At 43.4% G+C, this 17198-nt stretch overlaps 2 protein-coding genes and 1 non-coding gene across 3 annotated transcripts; all 3 read left to right on the top strand.

Moving 5' to 3' along the window:
• The first annotated feature begins 225 nt into the window (after positions 1-225).
• Positions 226-5455, top strand: aurkb (aurora kinase B). The gene is made up of 9 exons (XM_036525365.1): positions 226-293; positions 1260-1298; positions 1663-1747; positions 2226-2268; positions 3146-3334; positions 3601-3739; positions 3876-4024; positions 4539-4713; positions 4974-5455. The coding sequence occupies exons 1-9, from the start codon at positions 288-290 to the stop codon at positions 5139-5141; spliced, it is 993 nt and encodes a 330-aa protein (XP_036381258.1). The 5' UTR covers positions 226-287; the 3' UTR covers positions 5142-5455.
• Positions 5456-7473: 2018 nt separating this feature from the next.
• Positions 7474-7555, top strand: trnal-aag. Its single transcript has one exon. It is a non-coding gene; the product is annotated as a tRNA-Leu (tRNA).
• Positions 7556-8144: 589 nt separating this feature from the next.
• Positions 8145-16698, top strand: vamp2 (vesicle-associated membrane protein 2). Its single transcript, XM_036524051.1, has 5 exons — positions 8145-8473; positions 14421-14529; positions 15082-15240; positions 15929-15980; positions 16313-16698. Coding segments are annotated over exons 1-5 (339 nt in total). The 5' UTR covers positions 8145-8471; the 3' UTR covers positions 16330-16698.
• Positions 16699-17198: the final 500 nt, after the last annotated feature.

A 17198-nucleotide genomic window follows, 5' to 3' on the forward strand; every position in this document is an offset into this window, starting at 1 on the left:
ACAACCTGTAATAAAGGTCAGCCACACTGTACTGTCGTGAAAACTGAACCAGGTTTCTGCTTTCTGGTAGCGTCACTAAAGAAACAAGGGTTTAGAAGTGACTGACATCTCTGCAGCCAATACTGTTTAAGTTAAATTGTCGATTTAAAAACGCAGGCCAATCGCTAGTGAGTGTTGTTCATAGCCCAATCAGAACGAGCGACTGCGCCATTTGAAAAAGTTGGCGCCGCAGCTCGAGGTTGAAATAAGAGGGCTTTTAAAAGATATTCCACAAGAAAAATATCAGTATGCAGGTAATATCACTTTTTATTAAAGTAAAATGTATTTTACCCGTGTATGTTAATACTTTACAGCGTTCAAGTGTCATTGGCGTACTCTTGATATGTGTAGCGAGCTAGCTGAGTGGGCTTTGTTGAACTAGATAGTTAACGTTAACTATCATCTTTCTCGGTAGACCATTCGAGGAAATGTCCATAACGTTAGCTAGCTAGTTGAAATGGATCGTCTTGGTTGATAAGTTAACAGAATAAAGAAACTGGCTACTTAGTTATCGTACGGTGCATCTTGGTGCTGTTATTATATTTCACGTTATTGCGAACCATCATATACAATCAAGAGTACACGAGTGATTAGTCGACTTAACCTAGCTACTCAACTAGCTCTGTTTTGTAGAAGGCGTTTCTTTATCCAACGACTGCTAGACTAGCTTGCTACGGTTCAGATTCCTTCTAACATTTCCTATTTAATGTATCCAGGTCATGTCAGCCGGCTGTGGTACTACTAGAAATATAGCGGGACGTAACGTAATACATTTGATTAGGCCTATACTTTTTCTTTGAGTAGCTAGCTGGTTTTTGTGGCTTGAGACTAGCTAGTATAGCCTATTATTTCTGTTGAATGTTAAGCTTCCTTAAGTGAACATGCTGATTGTTAGGTAGCAATCAAACGTTAACTAACGTTACGTAGCTAGACTATCGAAGCTATGTGTTTTGCCTCTCCTGACTTTTGGTGCCAAAGGTTTTCCACCAAGTAGCTAGCCAGGCAAATATACGTTTACACGATTATCTAGCCGGATCCAACAATTTTGGAGACTCTAACATCGTAGTTAGACAGCCGTATAGTTTCAGCAACAAAAGATTTTCCGTAGTGTCTTTCTGTAGCAATTCTTGTCTTGGTCCACAAGAAGATGCGTACTTGGTTAAAATGATAACTTTATTTAGTCTAGTAACTTAATGATTCATTTTGTTCATTTCATACAGAATAAGGAGAACTACGATCCCAAAGGCCCCCAAAGACAGGTACGGAAGGCGAACTACTTTTAGTTTTTTGGCCTATTTGAGTAACAATGACAGTTCGTGTGAATGGAAAGAATGTATGAACATCAAATCTTTCTAGTACTAAGAAGCTGTTGAAAGTATTACTTTTTGTGTGGTGTGGGCTCCTGCATGCTTTTGAGAATTTGCAATTTGTGAAGTTAATGCAGACTTCACCTGTTTCTAAATCCGAGCCACAGTCGAGAGTCATAAAAATATATCCGTTCATATTAAAATACACAGACGCCTTGAAAAGTATCCACCTCCACTCAGTATGTTGGTGCTATTACTATTTCTAGTGATGCCAATTACGTATTTCTTTGGGGGGGATTTCCGCACGTTCTTCCAGCTTACAACGCCAGCGGGACAGGCGGGTCCACAGAGAGTTCTGAAGAACCCGGGATCAGTTGCCAGGGACATAAGCACTGTCACAGGTTGGCTTTTGCTTTTGTGGTGTGTGGAACTGCTTAATTCAGCTCAAATTTGGCAAAGCTTCTTCACTAAATTTGGCAAAGTTTCTTCACTTCTTTAAAGTGGTGGGGAAAAGATTGCACCTTAGGTGTAGAGAACTTTCTCAAAGTTAAAGGTGACAGGACAAATCCCTCTACATACATACACTGCTGAAAGCACAGTGTGGGATGCTGAGAGGCCCATAGCCTCTTAACTAGATACTCATTAAAAATGATTTTGGTAATTCAATGGCAGTAATGATCCATTTGAAAAACTACACAAAGGGTCAACTTGACCAGTTCCAGCATTGTGTGTTGCCTTTTTTATAATAAGACAGTAAATTAATAATGCATTTTAACTGCCAAATTAAAACATGTAAATGAAATTTTCACCCGTCTCTTTGGCATTTTTAATGTTCAGTGTTTTTTGGTGTAATTATGCTTTTCTCTCTTAATTCCCCAGGACCAGGAAGAGTGGCAGCCCCACCCAGCAGCTCTGATGGGCAGTAAGTTGCTTTTGAAACATTAATAACCTCAAACAAGCCAGAACAGTGTAAAACTGGCTGGAACACTGGCACTAGCTGGAAACTCTACCTTGAATGTGCTTCAGGCAAAATTAAATGTTTTGTTTTCTATATACAATTCATATTTTGTTGATGTGATTTAGCACCAAGAAAACTGACATTTTCCATTTCTTTGAAACAAATGTCCCCAATTTCATCTATTTGACAAACAATAGAAGGAACATGTGGCATATTCGCTTTCTGTTAAAGGGCTTACATTCAGAAAAGAACAATTTACCAATTTAATGAAAAATTGAACAAAATGAAATATCATTGTTCTGTTTTATAATGCACTGCATCTGTTTGTTCATGCAGTCTTTAAGGTGTAAATTTAAAGGCAAATCCATGCAGCAAAAAAAAAAAAAAATCAAACCCCTCAATTCATAAAAATAGTTTGGATACTCATCTGCCCTGAACTTTGCAGACAGGGCAGTATTTTTGAGTTTTTTTTCTTTCTCTTCTTTCTTTTACACGTGATTGAAGTTACTAGTTTGCTTGTTACATGTGTACTAGCTGGGTACATCAAGTTAGTGTCTCTGCATTGTAACGTCATGCAACACTCTTACTAAGTTACTGAGTGCTTCCCGAAGCACATCAAGTAAATGGAAACTTGATTTCAGACTTCCTGCAAGAAGTCGGTATTTTTATGATCTCAGCAAGCCAAAAAACACATAAGTAGCTGTTCTGAACCAATTTATCCATCTGATCCTCTCAGCGTTACTCATGTTTGCCTCCATTTCTGAGCGTGCACAAACCCAGCTGCGGTGCTACCTTGTTGCTTTATCCTTTTATCCCCATCTCTGCCTCCTTTCTTCTCCAGACGGTTCTCCATCAAAAACTATGACATTGGGCGGCCACTGGGCAAGGGCAAATTTGGGAACGTGTATCTGGCGCGGGAGAGAAAGCTGAATTTCATCGTGGCTCTGAAGGTGCTCTTCAAGTCACAGATGGAGAAGGAGGGTGTGGAGCATCAGCTTCGTCGAGAGATCGAGATCCAGTCACACCTCAAGTCAGTATCCACGCCCCCTCTCCCAGAAGTAGAAACCAAAGACTTGCATATTTAGCACTCTTAACGGGTTTATTTAGCTGGTTTGTTCCTGCGACAGCGCTTACATGTTGCATCAGTACAAATGTGTGGCAGAGAGCTTAATTGGATGTGACCGTAGAGTTTGGGAAAACCATACAACATTATGTATTATTCACCAGTGGCCTCCAGAGTGATCCGTTTCCACTAGTTTCCCCTTCACCCTTCTTTTTTTTTTCTCTTGTGTAAAGACACCCCAACATTCTGCGTTTCTACAACTACTTCCACGACCGCACGCGGGTGTTCCTGATCCTGGAGTACGCCCCGAGGGGCGAGATGTACAAGGAGCTGCAGCGATGTGGTCGCTTTGACGACCAGCGCACCGCCACGGTTAGTGGGAGTCTGACTATGGGTGAGGCACTTGGCTGACCCTTCCCTTCTTGGCCCAGCCCTCAGCAGTCAGAGGTTAGTTTTAGGGGCTGCTTTGCTGCTGTTACCCCAATGACATCAGCTGTCTCTGCTGCAGTACATGGAGGAGCTGTCGGACGCGCTGCAGTACTGCCATGAGAGGAAGGTGATCCACCGCGACATCAAGCCGGAGAACCTCCTGCTGGGGTTCCGTGGCGAGCTGAAGATCGCTGACTTTGGCTGGTCTGTCCACGCACCGTCCCTCAGGTAAGGGCACGCCTGCACACATGCTCGCCATTCAGGAAGCGCTCCACCGAAGCTAGTAAACTGAATTGCCCTGTGTGAGAAGGCAACGGGGGCAGGAGACATTTTGAGATGAAATGTGAATGTTGTGAGGGGATGCGTTTGCCCTAAGTCACATGCTGTCCATCAAAGGACCTTCTCACTGCGTGTAAGCTTTGCAAAGATGAGGGAGGTGACTTTCGGCCTTGGCCTGCTGTTGTACCGCTGGTCATTTGTCACACATAACTGATGAGGAAGGATACAGAGCAGTGCTTCAGAGGACTTATTTATGTTCAGCGTTTATGAATTCTGCACCATAGAACAAAGTGTTAATATATCTAAAAATATAAACTGTTTTCAGTTATTTATTGTTCTGTTTCAGCTTGAAATCAAAGACAATTTGGCAAATTTAGTTGTGGAAGTTCTAATTGCATTGTGCTTGAATCTGACCCTATTGAAACTGGCATTGAGATCTCATTCCCCCACCCCAACACTGTAGGCGGCGTACGATGTGCGGGACGCTGGACTACCTGCCCCCAGAGATGGTGGAAGGACGCACCCATGACGAGAAGGTGGATCTGTGGTGTATTGGGGTGCTCTGCTACGAATGTTTGGTGGGGAACCCACCCTTTGAGACAGAGAGCCACCATGACACCTACAAACGCATCACAAAGGTGAGGGGAACCTACACAGGGCTGCGGTTGTGTCTTTGTGAGTTGAAGGAGGGCATGTGTTTTCTGTCCCATGACCCCCCTCTCTCGCTCTCACAAATTCTAATGTGGCTTTATAGGTAGGACGAATGCAGGATATTGTTCTGCCAAATAACATCAGGAATGAAAATGTAGTAGTGGGAGGAGGCAGTACAACTGTATATAAACGGTGAGAATAACGATGCCCATGGTAACCATTTTCCCCTGTGCTGTCTGGCGTGCAGGTGGACCTGAAGTTTCCCAAGGTGGTGTCGGACGGGGCGCGGGACCTGATCTCCAAGCTTCTGCGCCACAGCCCGTTCATGCGCCTCTCACTGCAGAACGTCATGGAGCACCCCTGGGTGCGACAGAACTCCCGCCGCGTGCTGCCCCCCACCTACAACGCCAAGTAGCCCTGAAAAAAGATGGCTTTGTGCACAACTTACCCCCTGGTGCTGAGCTGCTGCAGGGGGGACCTCCATGGATGTAGAAGGCGCTACTGTAGCCCCCCTCCAACATCTCCTGTTACCCTGCCATGCATTCTTGGCCTGACCGCAGCAGAACCGCTCCTGAGTCAACCAGAGAAAGGGCACTCCGGTCAAAAGCCTGTCTTTTGGTATGTTGTATAATTTGTATTGAGGATTACGTTGACTGAGAGTAATGCCCAAAACCACCTCCCCTGTCCCCCTCCCCCACGACTTGATGTCACTGGATTAAGCACTGATCTGACCTGTCACTTTAGGTCAGTTTCAGGAAGCAGGGAACTTGGTGGCTGAAAGAAATATTTCAGAGTGAGGCTACACACTCCTTGTACAAAGCTCATACCCATTGTATGATATGATGTCTCTGGTCTCTGCAATCAGAGGTTGTTGTGAGGAGAAGCCTGATTTCTGCTGAACTCCTGCTTTCTCTTACTGATGTAAAATAGTAGTTCCAAGCTGTCTTGGTTCCAGTGACATCATCACCAATAACAGTCAGGTGGAGGGAGGTGCGGCCCTGGGTTAGCTGTGCTCTAGAGCCCTCATTCTCTGGCATCAAAGTTGTTTCATACATACTATAGACGTACATACCATAGCAGATTCTGACTGCAACTTTAACACCTTCCAGTCTGTGGAATCGCCCACTGGCAGGACAAATCACAGTTGGTGTCCCTTTCAAATGTCATTAGAATGCCTAAGCCAAGTTGTATTATGGGGCATTATGACCCACATGCTTGCATGAACCAGTGGTCACTGTTTGTGGTTGTATGTCACCTAACCAGCAGCAGGTTTGCCTGAATGTGGTGTGTAACTGTTTGGAGCAAGATTAGTCCCCATATGAACACAGACCACAGGAGACTGCAGGAATGAGATGGGGAATGGGAAATCCCTCTGATGGCCTGTGCTTTGAGCAACAATTTTATGTCTGCCCCCTTTCTGGTTGAACTCCTCATAACAGTGGTTCTCCTGCGGTTATGGTACGAATGAGTGTCTTTCTTTTTAATTAAATATATTTTGGATTTTTGTGGGGTTGGGGGTGTGGGCTGACATGTCTCAGTGTTGTAAATATTTTTCTTTATCTCGATTTTTTTTGTGTACTTGTATAATAAAAACCATTTACCTATTAACTTTTGGATTTCTGACAGTCTTCACATCTTGCATACCCTGACTTGATTGCATAACTACATTACTGGAGCAACAGCACTAAAGGGTCGTTTATGTATCTGCTACGGAGCCAGTAAATGGCGCTGAATAGTGAATAGCCCGGTGGCAAATCTCATCCCGTAGAGAGCTATAAATAACCAGGTCTGCTTCTGCTCGGTCTCTTTCCCTCTCCCTTTTAGCTAAACAGATTAGGTTCACCCGGCTCTGTTCACAGTTAGAGGGAGACGTACTCGGCGAGCTGCGACTGAGGGGGAGGATGTAGCTCTAGTCTTGGGATAATTAACACCTGAAGCCAAGTGCTCGATTCTGGCTGCCGTTTTATTTATAAAGTAAGAGGAAAACGCTGTATTTTCCACTTCACGTTGATCATGAAGTAGTTACGGATGAAAGCCACTTCACTCATTGACTGTCTTTGCTGCATAACGGATTCAACGTGACGACAAATGAAACGCATTTCAAAATACACCGCTAATGCCGAGAAGGCCATCTTTTGCTAATCGGGCCTTTTGAAACTTCCCGATATGTCTCACCATGTCAAATGGCTTGCTCGATACGTGCAATAGTACTGTTTTGCCAGCACATTCTGTCTGAAGCATCACGTTGATACGCCTTATTTTATGTCAAAAAACCGCACCCAAAAGGCTGGTGTCATTGCTGGTAGTTAAGGGTTGCCATTTATTATTTAAAAGTGCTTGTTTGTGCGTATAGCACGTTTTTATTTATTGCCTGTCTTGCTCAGCCATGCAGGCCAGAAATTGCCCCGGGGGTCTCCCTTCTTACAGGCGAGTCTCGTGTGCTTCTCGCTGAGTGGGCGCGTACGATTGCGTGATTGACCAAATATGGGCAGGGCTTCCGGTATGTAATATTACGGTATATGGATGTGGACACGAAGGGAAAAAAGCATATAGGTTTTGCTACTGATGACAACAGCGCCCCTGCAGCTGGGTGTATGACAACTCACACACGGAACATTGAATAATAAAGCAATTACACAAAATAATAAAAATACACCGAAACAACCCAATAAGCAATAAAACCTGTTTTTTTTCCTCACTGACACTGACGAATATATCTAGACGGCAATGCACTTGTTTATGCATACGGTAGCGTGGCCGAGCGGTCTAAGGCGCTGGATTAAGGCTCCAGTCTCTTCGGGGGCGTGGGTTCGAATCCCACCGCTGCCAACCCTTTTGGACATTTTTTTGGTATTATGATACAATGTATTATATGTCATCGGTTACCTCCACAAGCATTCCATTTCATAAATGACTACAGCACCCACTACAACTCAACTTCTGTGATAGAATGTTGGCATCATAGCCTGTAGTACTTTCTTAAATTTGGTTAAAGGGATCTCTAAAACAGTCATATCGCTTTTAATTTTTTACAAAGCTGTTAAGACAGTGCGAAGCACACATACTTACAAATGGCATTAAAATGTACATGTTTTAACTGAGTTGACTTTGTTCAAGAACGAATTTACTCCCAGTGAAAAAGAGGGTTTCAGCAGGAATTGTGGGAGCAGCCACCCCACCCCCTCCCAGGACCGCCATTTTGCTGGATCCCCTAACACCTGTCTCCCCACACACTGATGCTTTAAATGCACATAAAACACGACTCCCGGACAAACAGATTTAGTCCGTGGCATCAGAAGAAGTGATATGTTCCTCTATGCCTTCTGTCTGTTAAAAATCGTCGCCATTTCACCAGCTGCTCTTCCATCCCCACGGCCACCCCTCCCAACCTGAAGCTTCCCGGATGACGAATGACGTCACCAAGCCATCTTTGTTCCCTTAATCCGAGCGTCTATTTTTTATGTGTACGTAGTGACACGGAGGACACTAGCGGTATAGCGGTCCTGCCATAATAATTAAGCATAGGCGAGGTGCAGCAGAAACGAACCACACCGAATTGTGATAGCGAGATCAAAAGCGCATCTTCACTGTAAACATAATCACCCCCGTATTTAGAACCAGCAGAGGACAGAGTCGGTCTGAGGAGAAGGAGAGTGAAGAAAAAACGGTTCAGACAATCCTCAATTCAGCCATTTAAACCTACATTCCGGTTGGACTCGCATACACTAATAATCCGCAATAAGAGATGTGAGTACAACTATTACATGTGTTCATTATTTAGAATGTCAATGTTTGCATGCCATTTTAGATGCGCTTGTCATGTTCAGTGGAGAAAGAAGCGCAGTTTATCTGTAGCTTGCTAGCCCTCTAGGCTGATTAGAAAAAAATAAATGAGCAATGGCCCCTGTGCACGAATTAGCGGCTCCGGTCAATCTGGTTTGTTCTTTATTTAGATCGATTATATATGCGTAGTTGTTGTTCCGTATAAGATAATTTTCTTAATAACGTAGCTAACACTTCACATAAATAAGGTCATATTTTGTGGACTGTAAATAGCATTTTTTTCAGTTCAACAAGGCTTATATCGAGACATGTTTACCCCTTATAACTGCCGCCTATCTGGCGTGGTATTTGGTGAAATAAATGTGTTTACTTATTGCTTGATGTTTTATATCTGATATTTAATGTGTTTCCAATATGGAGATCTAGATCTGTGTTTCTTGGACACGCTGATTCGAGGGCGAAATTTAGGCGTTTTTACCGGATTGGACTGGTTTGATTGGAATGGGCTGCTCTTTATTTATTTATTTGGATATGTAGGCTATAGCCTATATAATTTTATAATTTTATTTTATTTTATAAAGTTAAGTTGTATAGTCATTGCACGCGGGAAATTAAACAAAATGAATGCGTTATTGAGGTGGTCTGATGTCAATAACTAACTATAAACGATTAAATACACACACACACACACACACTAGGCTATATATATAGGCTATATAAACATTTAATAAAAATTTGGTCATGTTACTAATTGGCATGGGTAATCCAATGACATAGTTGCAAAATGGGGGAGGTGGGGGTGTTTTTCGTTCGGTTCTATCGCGATTGACACAACAGGAGAGCATGTAGCCTACATATATATATATATTCCAGTTGTAACAGGAAATCGCGATTCTACAGCTGCACATCGTGATATCCATGTAGCTGCACGCGACAGCACTCGTCGTGCGGCGGTTTACACAGGGCGCAGGTGTTCCATGGCGAAAGAAGATGGCCGTGGGAGTCTTTTTTCATCACATTCTCCACAGACAGCGTATTGAGCCGTACACTTACCTTTACAATTACAACGGTTAACACAAAATTCGTGTAGTTTTCATTTTTTAAATTTATTGGTAGATATTTTGTTTTTCCGCTCCGCACAATGCACGGTTTAAATGATGATGATGATGATGTCTGATTGATGGTCGGTTCCAATACGCCTTAGTGGGGGTGACAGGACTTCTCCAAGGAGCGCTTCCCCACAGTACATCTTCCGGAACCGCTTGGCAATGAAAGCAGAGCTTGAAAGAAAAGGTGCCAGGAACCAGACCGAAATCTGACTGTTTTTGATACAGATGTCTTCCTTGTTCAGTAAACATCGGAAGGCCGCAATGATGAAATGGTTACGATAATAATCAAATAAATCACGTATGATTTTTGATGATTCACGGTTTTCGAATGAACGCCTTTCCACGTAGCCCTGGTTGAATGGTATGGGGGTGTAGCCTTATTAACCCCTTGGATACCTGTCTGCATTTTGATGCTTAATTCTGCGTCTCATCCATTACTTACAAACATTTGAAAAAATATACGCCACCACCGGACATGCAAAGTAGGCAGAGGTTTACATTAACCAAGCAATATTTCGTTTTTATTTTGTAGGCTATTATAAAATTAAAAACGATCATGACACCCTTGGCCTCAAACGAAATTATCAGACGCTCATGTTTTTTTTCCACAATCGTATTCTTCCCGTCTCTGTCGCCATTGTGTGACCCGCGTACACCCTTTCACCGAATATCTGGCTGTACACGATCAATCCCTCGTGGCTCCCCATGCTCCCATTCAGCAATGACTAAAACAGCGCGTTGTCATTGAAATACCAAAACGGTCCAGCGGCGTTAAGATTGTGTTTCTGGATGTGAAACATATATCAACACGCGTTTCTAATGCAGGCCTCACCCTGCGCTCGTACACCTGTTTGTGTCTAACTACCACATTAAAGTCTTAAGCCATCTCTGCATACAGCTACGCACCATGTTTGAATTCGGTTTAGCTATCACCAATACCTTTGTCCTGCAAAATGCTCAACTCCTCGAATTTCTGACTACCTGCCAGCCACCCCTCTCTCTTTCTGTCTAACCAAGTTTGCGTTGATCACTTTCTCAGTCCTGATATGGCCGCACGTTCTGGAGGCCTTGTGTCCTTCGCTCTCGGGAGCCTGCCCCAGCGAATCATTGTTACAGTGGATGAATATCGTTCATGACGGGATTTTAAACACCGTACACGAGTGTGTTCAAAAAATAGCAGACTACCTTGGCGCTTTAGTTCAGGTGTGGTGTTGCTCATTAGAGTGTGCTCGACGGTGCATGAAGAGCTATGGTCGTGTGTGTGTGTGTGTGTGTGTGTGTATGTATCTGCATGCCTCTTGGCATGCATAAATCATTTGTTGGTCGTTATCTGTGTTGGGGCGGAGGCGTGTTGCTTAGATGTAGTTAAAATGACAAGTGCCACTTGAGTGCTATGACAGATTGCTACATTTCAGTGAATATTAACATGTGTCGACAACGCATTCAGTCCTCCCCTATTTGTTTCAGTTCGTTTCCCTGACGCTGGCGTTAACAGGTTTCGTGAGTGAAGGTGAAAGGAGACAGGGCTGGATTTGCCATCTATAAATAGAGCTGGTGTAAACGAGACAGGAAAAAAACAGCCGAACGCCATCATCAGCATCTTCGAAGGAGACGTCACAAACAAGAATATTTTTTCCAAGTTAACGTGCGCGACGGGCGGTGTGGCCCTGCCACAGGAACCGGTTTAGCAAACGTTGTGCAAACAATATTGTCTGAAAAAGGCATGCGAACAGATTTAACCCACAAGGATTGTTGCGAGCTACGGGGGGATTAATATGGGAGCTCTTAGAGGTGACCTTTATACAGGGTTCTGTCTCCCTCTGGTGGCTGGAGCGTGATGTTGCAATCATGTGTTACATCTCTCAGTTGTCAGTAACCTATCGAAATCGTTCTTTTCTCGAGGATGGCATGACTTTCTTGTGTTTGGTCACTCTGGCCTCAGGGGTGTTTAAATTGTTGATTCATTTAATAAACCCGCTTTGAAGTTTTAGATTTTGTCGTCTTGTAACCAGCTCAACATCGCTCCATTCAGAGAGCAATGCAGCGTGCTTGCGTTGAGAGTGAAATGTATGCTGTTAACATTTTTCAAGAGTAGAACGTTTTGTTATATATTGTTGACGCAGCTGCGACCCTGCCCGTTGAGGGTGTGTTTTGGCAGTTTTGACCTCAGTCGTGCGTCAGCGTGACCGTGTGTTGTGCTGGCTTGCTCTGTTCTCCTCAGTGCTGTGTCAGTGTATGTGTTGCGATTGTATTCATCTGTCTGCATAGATTTTGTTTTTATGTAGATGTTGGCCATGTAAAAGACAATCGAATTGTGTGCCCATCTTTGAGTGCAGATCATGTGTCAATCTGTATTGTTTGTGTGCAGAATATTTGTGTATGTTTTTATGTGTGTGTGTGTGTATTTGCGTGTTTACATGTACATGCTCTCCAGATGGGGTGCTGTTGGCTCCTCCTGGATGTTGCTCATATTTGGGTCCTCCTGTTTTGCGACTCTCCCTATGGGACTGGCATGGCTTACTTTCTGGAAGGAGTGGGACCCTCACACTCCCTACAGCACAGTCCCCACAGGATGTACAGATGGCCCACGCACAAATAAAATCATGTAGTATGCCGCAGCCAGCAAACACTCTCCACCAAATAACCTACGTCTGTAATCCACGGAGCCACATGTAACATCACGTTTCCCATAATATCATCCAAAAAATTGAGCTCTATACACCTGACCTGTGCTTGCAGAAGCTAAACGCAGGGACATGTGATATATATGCTTACATAAGCAAGCTACATGTATGTCAACATGAGTAAGCTATAGGAATATTTTGTGCATATTTACAGAAGCTGCATTTACCGTGTATGCTCACAGAAGGTACAGAAATGCTACCATGTTATCGTGCTGTGTCATGGGTGACCTGAAATGTGACTGATTTGCAGAAGCTTGCAGAATCATGTTGTTTGACTGACAGCACTCCTCAGTGACTGCCACCCATGATTGAGTGTTTCCACAAATCAAAATCTCATTCTAGCTTGTCTGTATGTAGACAACAGATAATAGTTTTTATTGATGACCATAATTTTAAGATGTGTTATCTAAGCTAACTACCTACTTCAGAGTTGGGTACATTACATTAAAATGATATTCACACAGCCTCCCAGAAGGGTCCCTTTCTCCCTCTAACCATCGTCCTTGTCCTTGCTGTTGGAGCTGTCTGCCACAGAATGTGCTCACTGGACCGCTGTGGTTGTTTGAGTCTAGGGGTTTAAAGGGAAATGCATACCGTTTTATCCACCTTTTATAGTAATAGAGCAGATGATAAAAATACCATTAAAAGTACACTTAGATCCTCAACATTCTCTTACCTTGAGGTACCTGTCTCCCAGTGTTGTATGCACAGGATTATAAAGGAACAGCTATAATGGGTGTGCCTTTTGTCTTTTATCCAGCTCTTTTTTTAGCCAATAAAAACTGCTGTATAGTGTGTCATGGTGCTCTCTTGAATGGGTCAAATGGCAGGATACTTAACTTAAGCACCCATCAAAGCATTCAGTTCAGATTAACATGGTTTGACAGAAAAGTGAGGCAGTTTAATTTTATCAACTGGCTCAAAGACACCTTTGCAATAATGAAAGTGTTGGGTTTTTGACTAATTTCATGTGGAGAAAACATTACTCTGCCACACATTACGGAAGGTGAAATGGCAAAGCGCTGTGTAGCTCCAACTCCAACATTCGGTGGTTTGAAACAGTGATATTTAAACAGCACATCGTTTGTGAGCTACATTATTTAATTATGGGAAGGTAGGAGGTTATCATGCATGTGGTCATCCATCTGATAATAGTTTTGTTCTAAACATTTTGTGACAGCAGGAATTGGCTAACAAGGATGAAATCCAGCTGAGGTCAGTTAAGCTTACACTCCGGTGTGTAAAATATTGTTAAAAATTTTGCATTTTGGTTTAGTTTGTGGCCAGCTGGCAAATTCTCTTGGTGTGATTGGTGGAGGACATACAGTGAAAAATGTGCAAAGGGTTAATTATTTCTAGCTGGTTCAGTAGCTGTGTGGGCAGCCTGTGATACTGGAGCATTACAGAGATACAAAGGCAGTAAGATAACTATGGTATTTCTATAGCATACTTCATAGAGAGTGTAAGCAGATCATCAATGACTGTCAGGTGCTTATGCGTGCTGTATGAATGTAGAACATTTCGCTCAAATGCACAAAGAGGCAGTGCTGTGTGCTCATCGAGCAGCTGAGCGGAGCTGCACATTGCAGACGTGATGCATGGAATGCAGACCTGCGCAGTCACTGCTGCGCAGCACGGCATGATGGGTAACACGCATCCCAGGCCTTTAGCATGCAGTGAAACATTACCCTGGGCGCCTGCCGCTCTCCGTCAAAAAAATGGCACAGCCAAAAATAAGCCAGAGAGTAGATATTCTAATACTGAAAAATCTCATGGTAGTAGATTATGACATGAAGGCAGCCTCAATGGCTTCTTATAGCCTGTTCTAACCATTTCAAGCCTGGGTAAAGACAAGTTTAGTTTTGCTTTAATAGCTGCATCCAGTGGCCCAGAGCCCTGACATGGACAGGTCGAACTGGTCAGATTTTGGAGAGTTCTGTAACACAGTGTCATTGTGATTGGCCTTGGTGTTTTCAATTGTGTGATTGACAGTTGATTTAAGGGATTGAGGGCTGTTTTAAGAGAGTATTTTTTTTTTTTGGATTGACAGTGTGTGTCTGAAAGCTTTGCTTTTAACAGGAAACAGACTTGATTGACATTGTTGTGCGTGATTGACAGGTCTGCCCCGGCCCCTGCCGCTGCCCCCGCCGCTGGAGAGGCACCCCAGCCCCCTCCCAACCTCACCAGCAATCGCCGCCTGCAGCAGACCCAGGCCCAGGTGGACGAGGTGAGGCTCACTCAGACACATACAGCACACATGCACCTGCGCACACATCCCCACATAGACACATGCACTCAAATCCGTGTGCATACACCGACACATATACTCTCAGACGCACAGGCAGAGATGTGCACCCACACATGCACAAAGACATGTACACACACTGTACTTGTGTGTTGGGCTTCCTATCTATGAAATCCTATAAATACATCATTTTAAACATTAGTGTGACCTAGCTCAGCCTGTGAAGCTGTGAAGCACTGTTACACTAAGGCACTCTATTAATGAAATATCATTACACTAATGTACTGCATTAATGAAGCACAGCTATAACACACTGTTTTAATGATGCCAGCTTATGTGTCAGTGTTAAGTGTTAAGTGTCAGCTTATGCGATGTGTTTGTGTCCAGGGAACATCAATGTACTGTCAAAACAGAGTGGTACCAACCATGTCTTCCGTCTCTCTGTCCCTCCATCTCTCTCCTGTTCCCTTTTCTATCTCTCACTCCCTTTTCTCTGTCTTCCTCCTTGTCTCTCTCTCCTCACCCCTCCCCAAGGTTGTGGACATCATGCGTGTGAACGTGGATAAGGTTCTGGAGAGGGATCAGAAGCTGTCGGAACTGGACGACCGGGCCGATGCACTGCAGGCTGGGGCTTCCCAGTTTGAAACCAGCGCCGCCAAGCTGAAGAATAAGTACTGGTGGAAGAATGCCAAGGTGAGGAAGGCCAAGGCCTAGACAGGGGCCAGCTCTCCAGCCATTACTCATACGCAGGATAAACACCATTAGCATACACATACAGTGCTGAAGGTTTAGCTAGAAGGCTAATATGTCAAGGAAAAACTGTCATAGAAGAGGAAACTGAACAAGCAAAGTGTTGCAGTAAGCTATGTTTCATGTTCTGTTACTGGACTGTTGGCCCATATCATTGTAGCATTGTTAGACATACTTTTCAGGCAAATTAAGTGATGTCCAAATGAGAATCAGTGTGGAACTTTTACAGAACGCACCCATATTTCCCATCAAGTAGGTAGCAAACAGTGGCATTAGCCTCTGTTCTAAGTGTCAGAGCTGTTATCTGCACCTGCAAACTCCATCAGCTGGAAGGTCATTTTTGTGCTTGGATCACCTCTCTTTCTGAGATCACAAACTCAGCTGAAACTCAATATAGCACCTCCTTTTTTAGAGTGACTCACACCCCTGATTTTACTAAACATAAATGCAGTAACTGCAAAGTGTCCCTTCTCTCCTCTCCTTGTCTCTCTCCTTCCCTTGCCCCCTCTCCTTCTTTCTCTTCTCATTTCCTTCTCTCTCTCTATTATCTTTGCTTCTCTTGTATCCCTCTATTTTTCTCACTTACTCTCCCCTCTCTCTCCCTTTCCCCCTCTCTGTCTCCCTCCCTCAGATGATGATCATCCTGGGAGTGATATGTGTGATTGTCCTCATCGTTGTCATCGGTAAGAAGAAGATCAGTCAGATAATGCACAATACAGTCATATTTGCCTTTTCCCTAACATTCCATGTCACTGTTAAATATAGCCACTATATTCTATATTGCGGTTAAATGTAACCCCTATATTCTACGTCACTGTTAAATGTAACCACAGCGTTCTGCATCACTGTTAAAATTAATCGGTAGTCTAGATGACTGTTAAAATTAAATTTATGGTATCCCTGTTGTGCCACATGGCTGAGAAATTTAAGTGCTTATCAAACTGTTCCTCGAGTCCCGTCTGACTCTCCCTCGCTCGCTCTCACTCTCTCTCTCTGTCTCTGTCTCTCTCTGCAGTCTATTTCAGCACCTAAGATGGATGGTGCCTCTACAATAGTCAGCATTCATGACCACCCAACACCCAGCAACAGAAAACCCTACAAAAAGACCCTACAAAAAAGAGAAGAAAAAAGACAAATAACCACCGACTGACCTGCTAATTTACTGCCCCCCACCAGATCTTAAATCTGCCCCCAGCCCCCAGCCCCAGCCCATCTTCCCCCCCAAACCCCCCCTCAGCTTTGGGCTCCTGTTCCCTTTGTCCTGTGGGTCTGTGCTCTTCTTTCTTGTAAATAGTTCCTGCTTTTCTTATCTATAGTTATATTGTTCTGATTAATCACATTATTATTACCAACAACAACAACAACAAAACCAAGACCAAGGCGATTATTGTTATATACAGGTTATGATGATATGATATATATATATATATTTTGGTTTTTGTAGAGTTTTATTCTGATATAAGGTTTTTGTAGGTTGTGTGTGAGTGTGTGTTTGTATTTTTTTAATTTTGTATTGATTTATTTTTGCTTCAGATTTAAACTACTGCCTGTTCATTGGAGTTTCTCGTTGTCTCGGGAGTATTGCTGTTTCTCTTTAATGTTATCACAGAGGATTTCAGTTAGTCTCCTTTAATGGAGGTGCTGGCTGTTTAACCCATATTCTCCTCTCTCTCTTTCTCTCTCTCTCTCTCTCTCTCTCTCTCTCTCTCTGTCTGTCTCTTCCTGTCCCCCTCTCTTCCTTCCTGTGATCCTGTCAGTCTTACTTTGTCTTGCTGTTTGAGGACTTCCTTTCTGTGAACTGCCACTGTAGAAATGGACCAATGTATGTAGATGTTGTTTTCTATTTTTTAAATTTATTTAGCGTCTTATCTCTTAAACATTCCTCAATAGCAGTGTAGTAT

The sequence above is a fragment of the Megalops cyprinoides genome, chromosome 3 (assembly GCF_013368585.1).
Source record: "Megalops cyprinoides isolate fMegCyp1 chromosome 3, fMegCyp1.pri, whole genome shotgun sequence".
Classification (NCBI taxonomy): Eukaryota; Metazoa; Chordata; class Actinopteri; order Elopiformes; family Megalopidae; genus Megalops; species Megalops cyprinoides.

Bases quoted from the DNA above. Each gene is read 5' to 3' on its own strand.
- vamp2 (XM_036524051.1), top strand. The intron at 14,530-15,081 runs GTGAGGCTCACT...CCCCTCCCCAAG, and splicing joins CCCAGGCCCAGGTGGACGAG to GTTGTGGACATCATGCGTGT. The intron at 15,241-15,928 runs GTGAGGAAGGCC...TCCCTCCCTCAG, and splicing joins ACTGGTGGAAGAATGCCAAG to ATGATGATCATCCTGGGAGT.
- aurkb (XM_036525365.1), top strand. The intron at 3,740-3,875 runs GTTAGTGGGAGT...TCTCTGCTGCAG, and splicing joins ACGACCAGCGCACCGCCACG to TACATGGAGGAGCTGTCGGA. The intron at 4,714-4,973 runs GTGAGGGGAACC...TCTGGCGTGCAG, and splicing joins CCTACAAACGCATCACAAAG to GTGGACCTGAAGTTTCCCAA.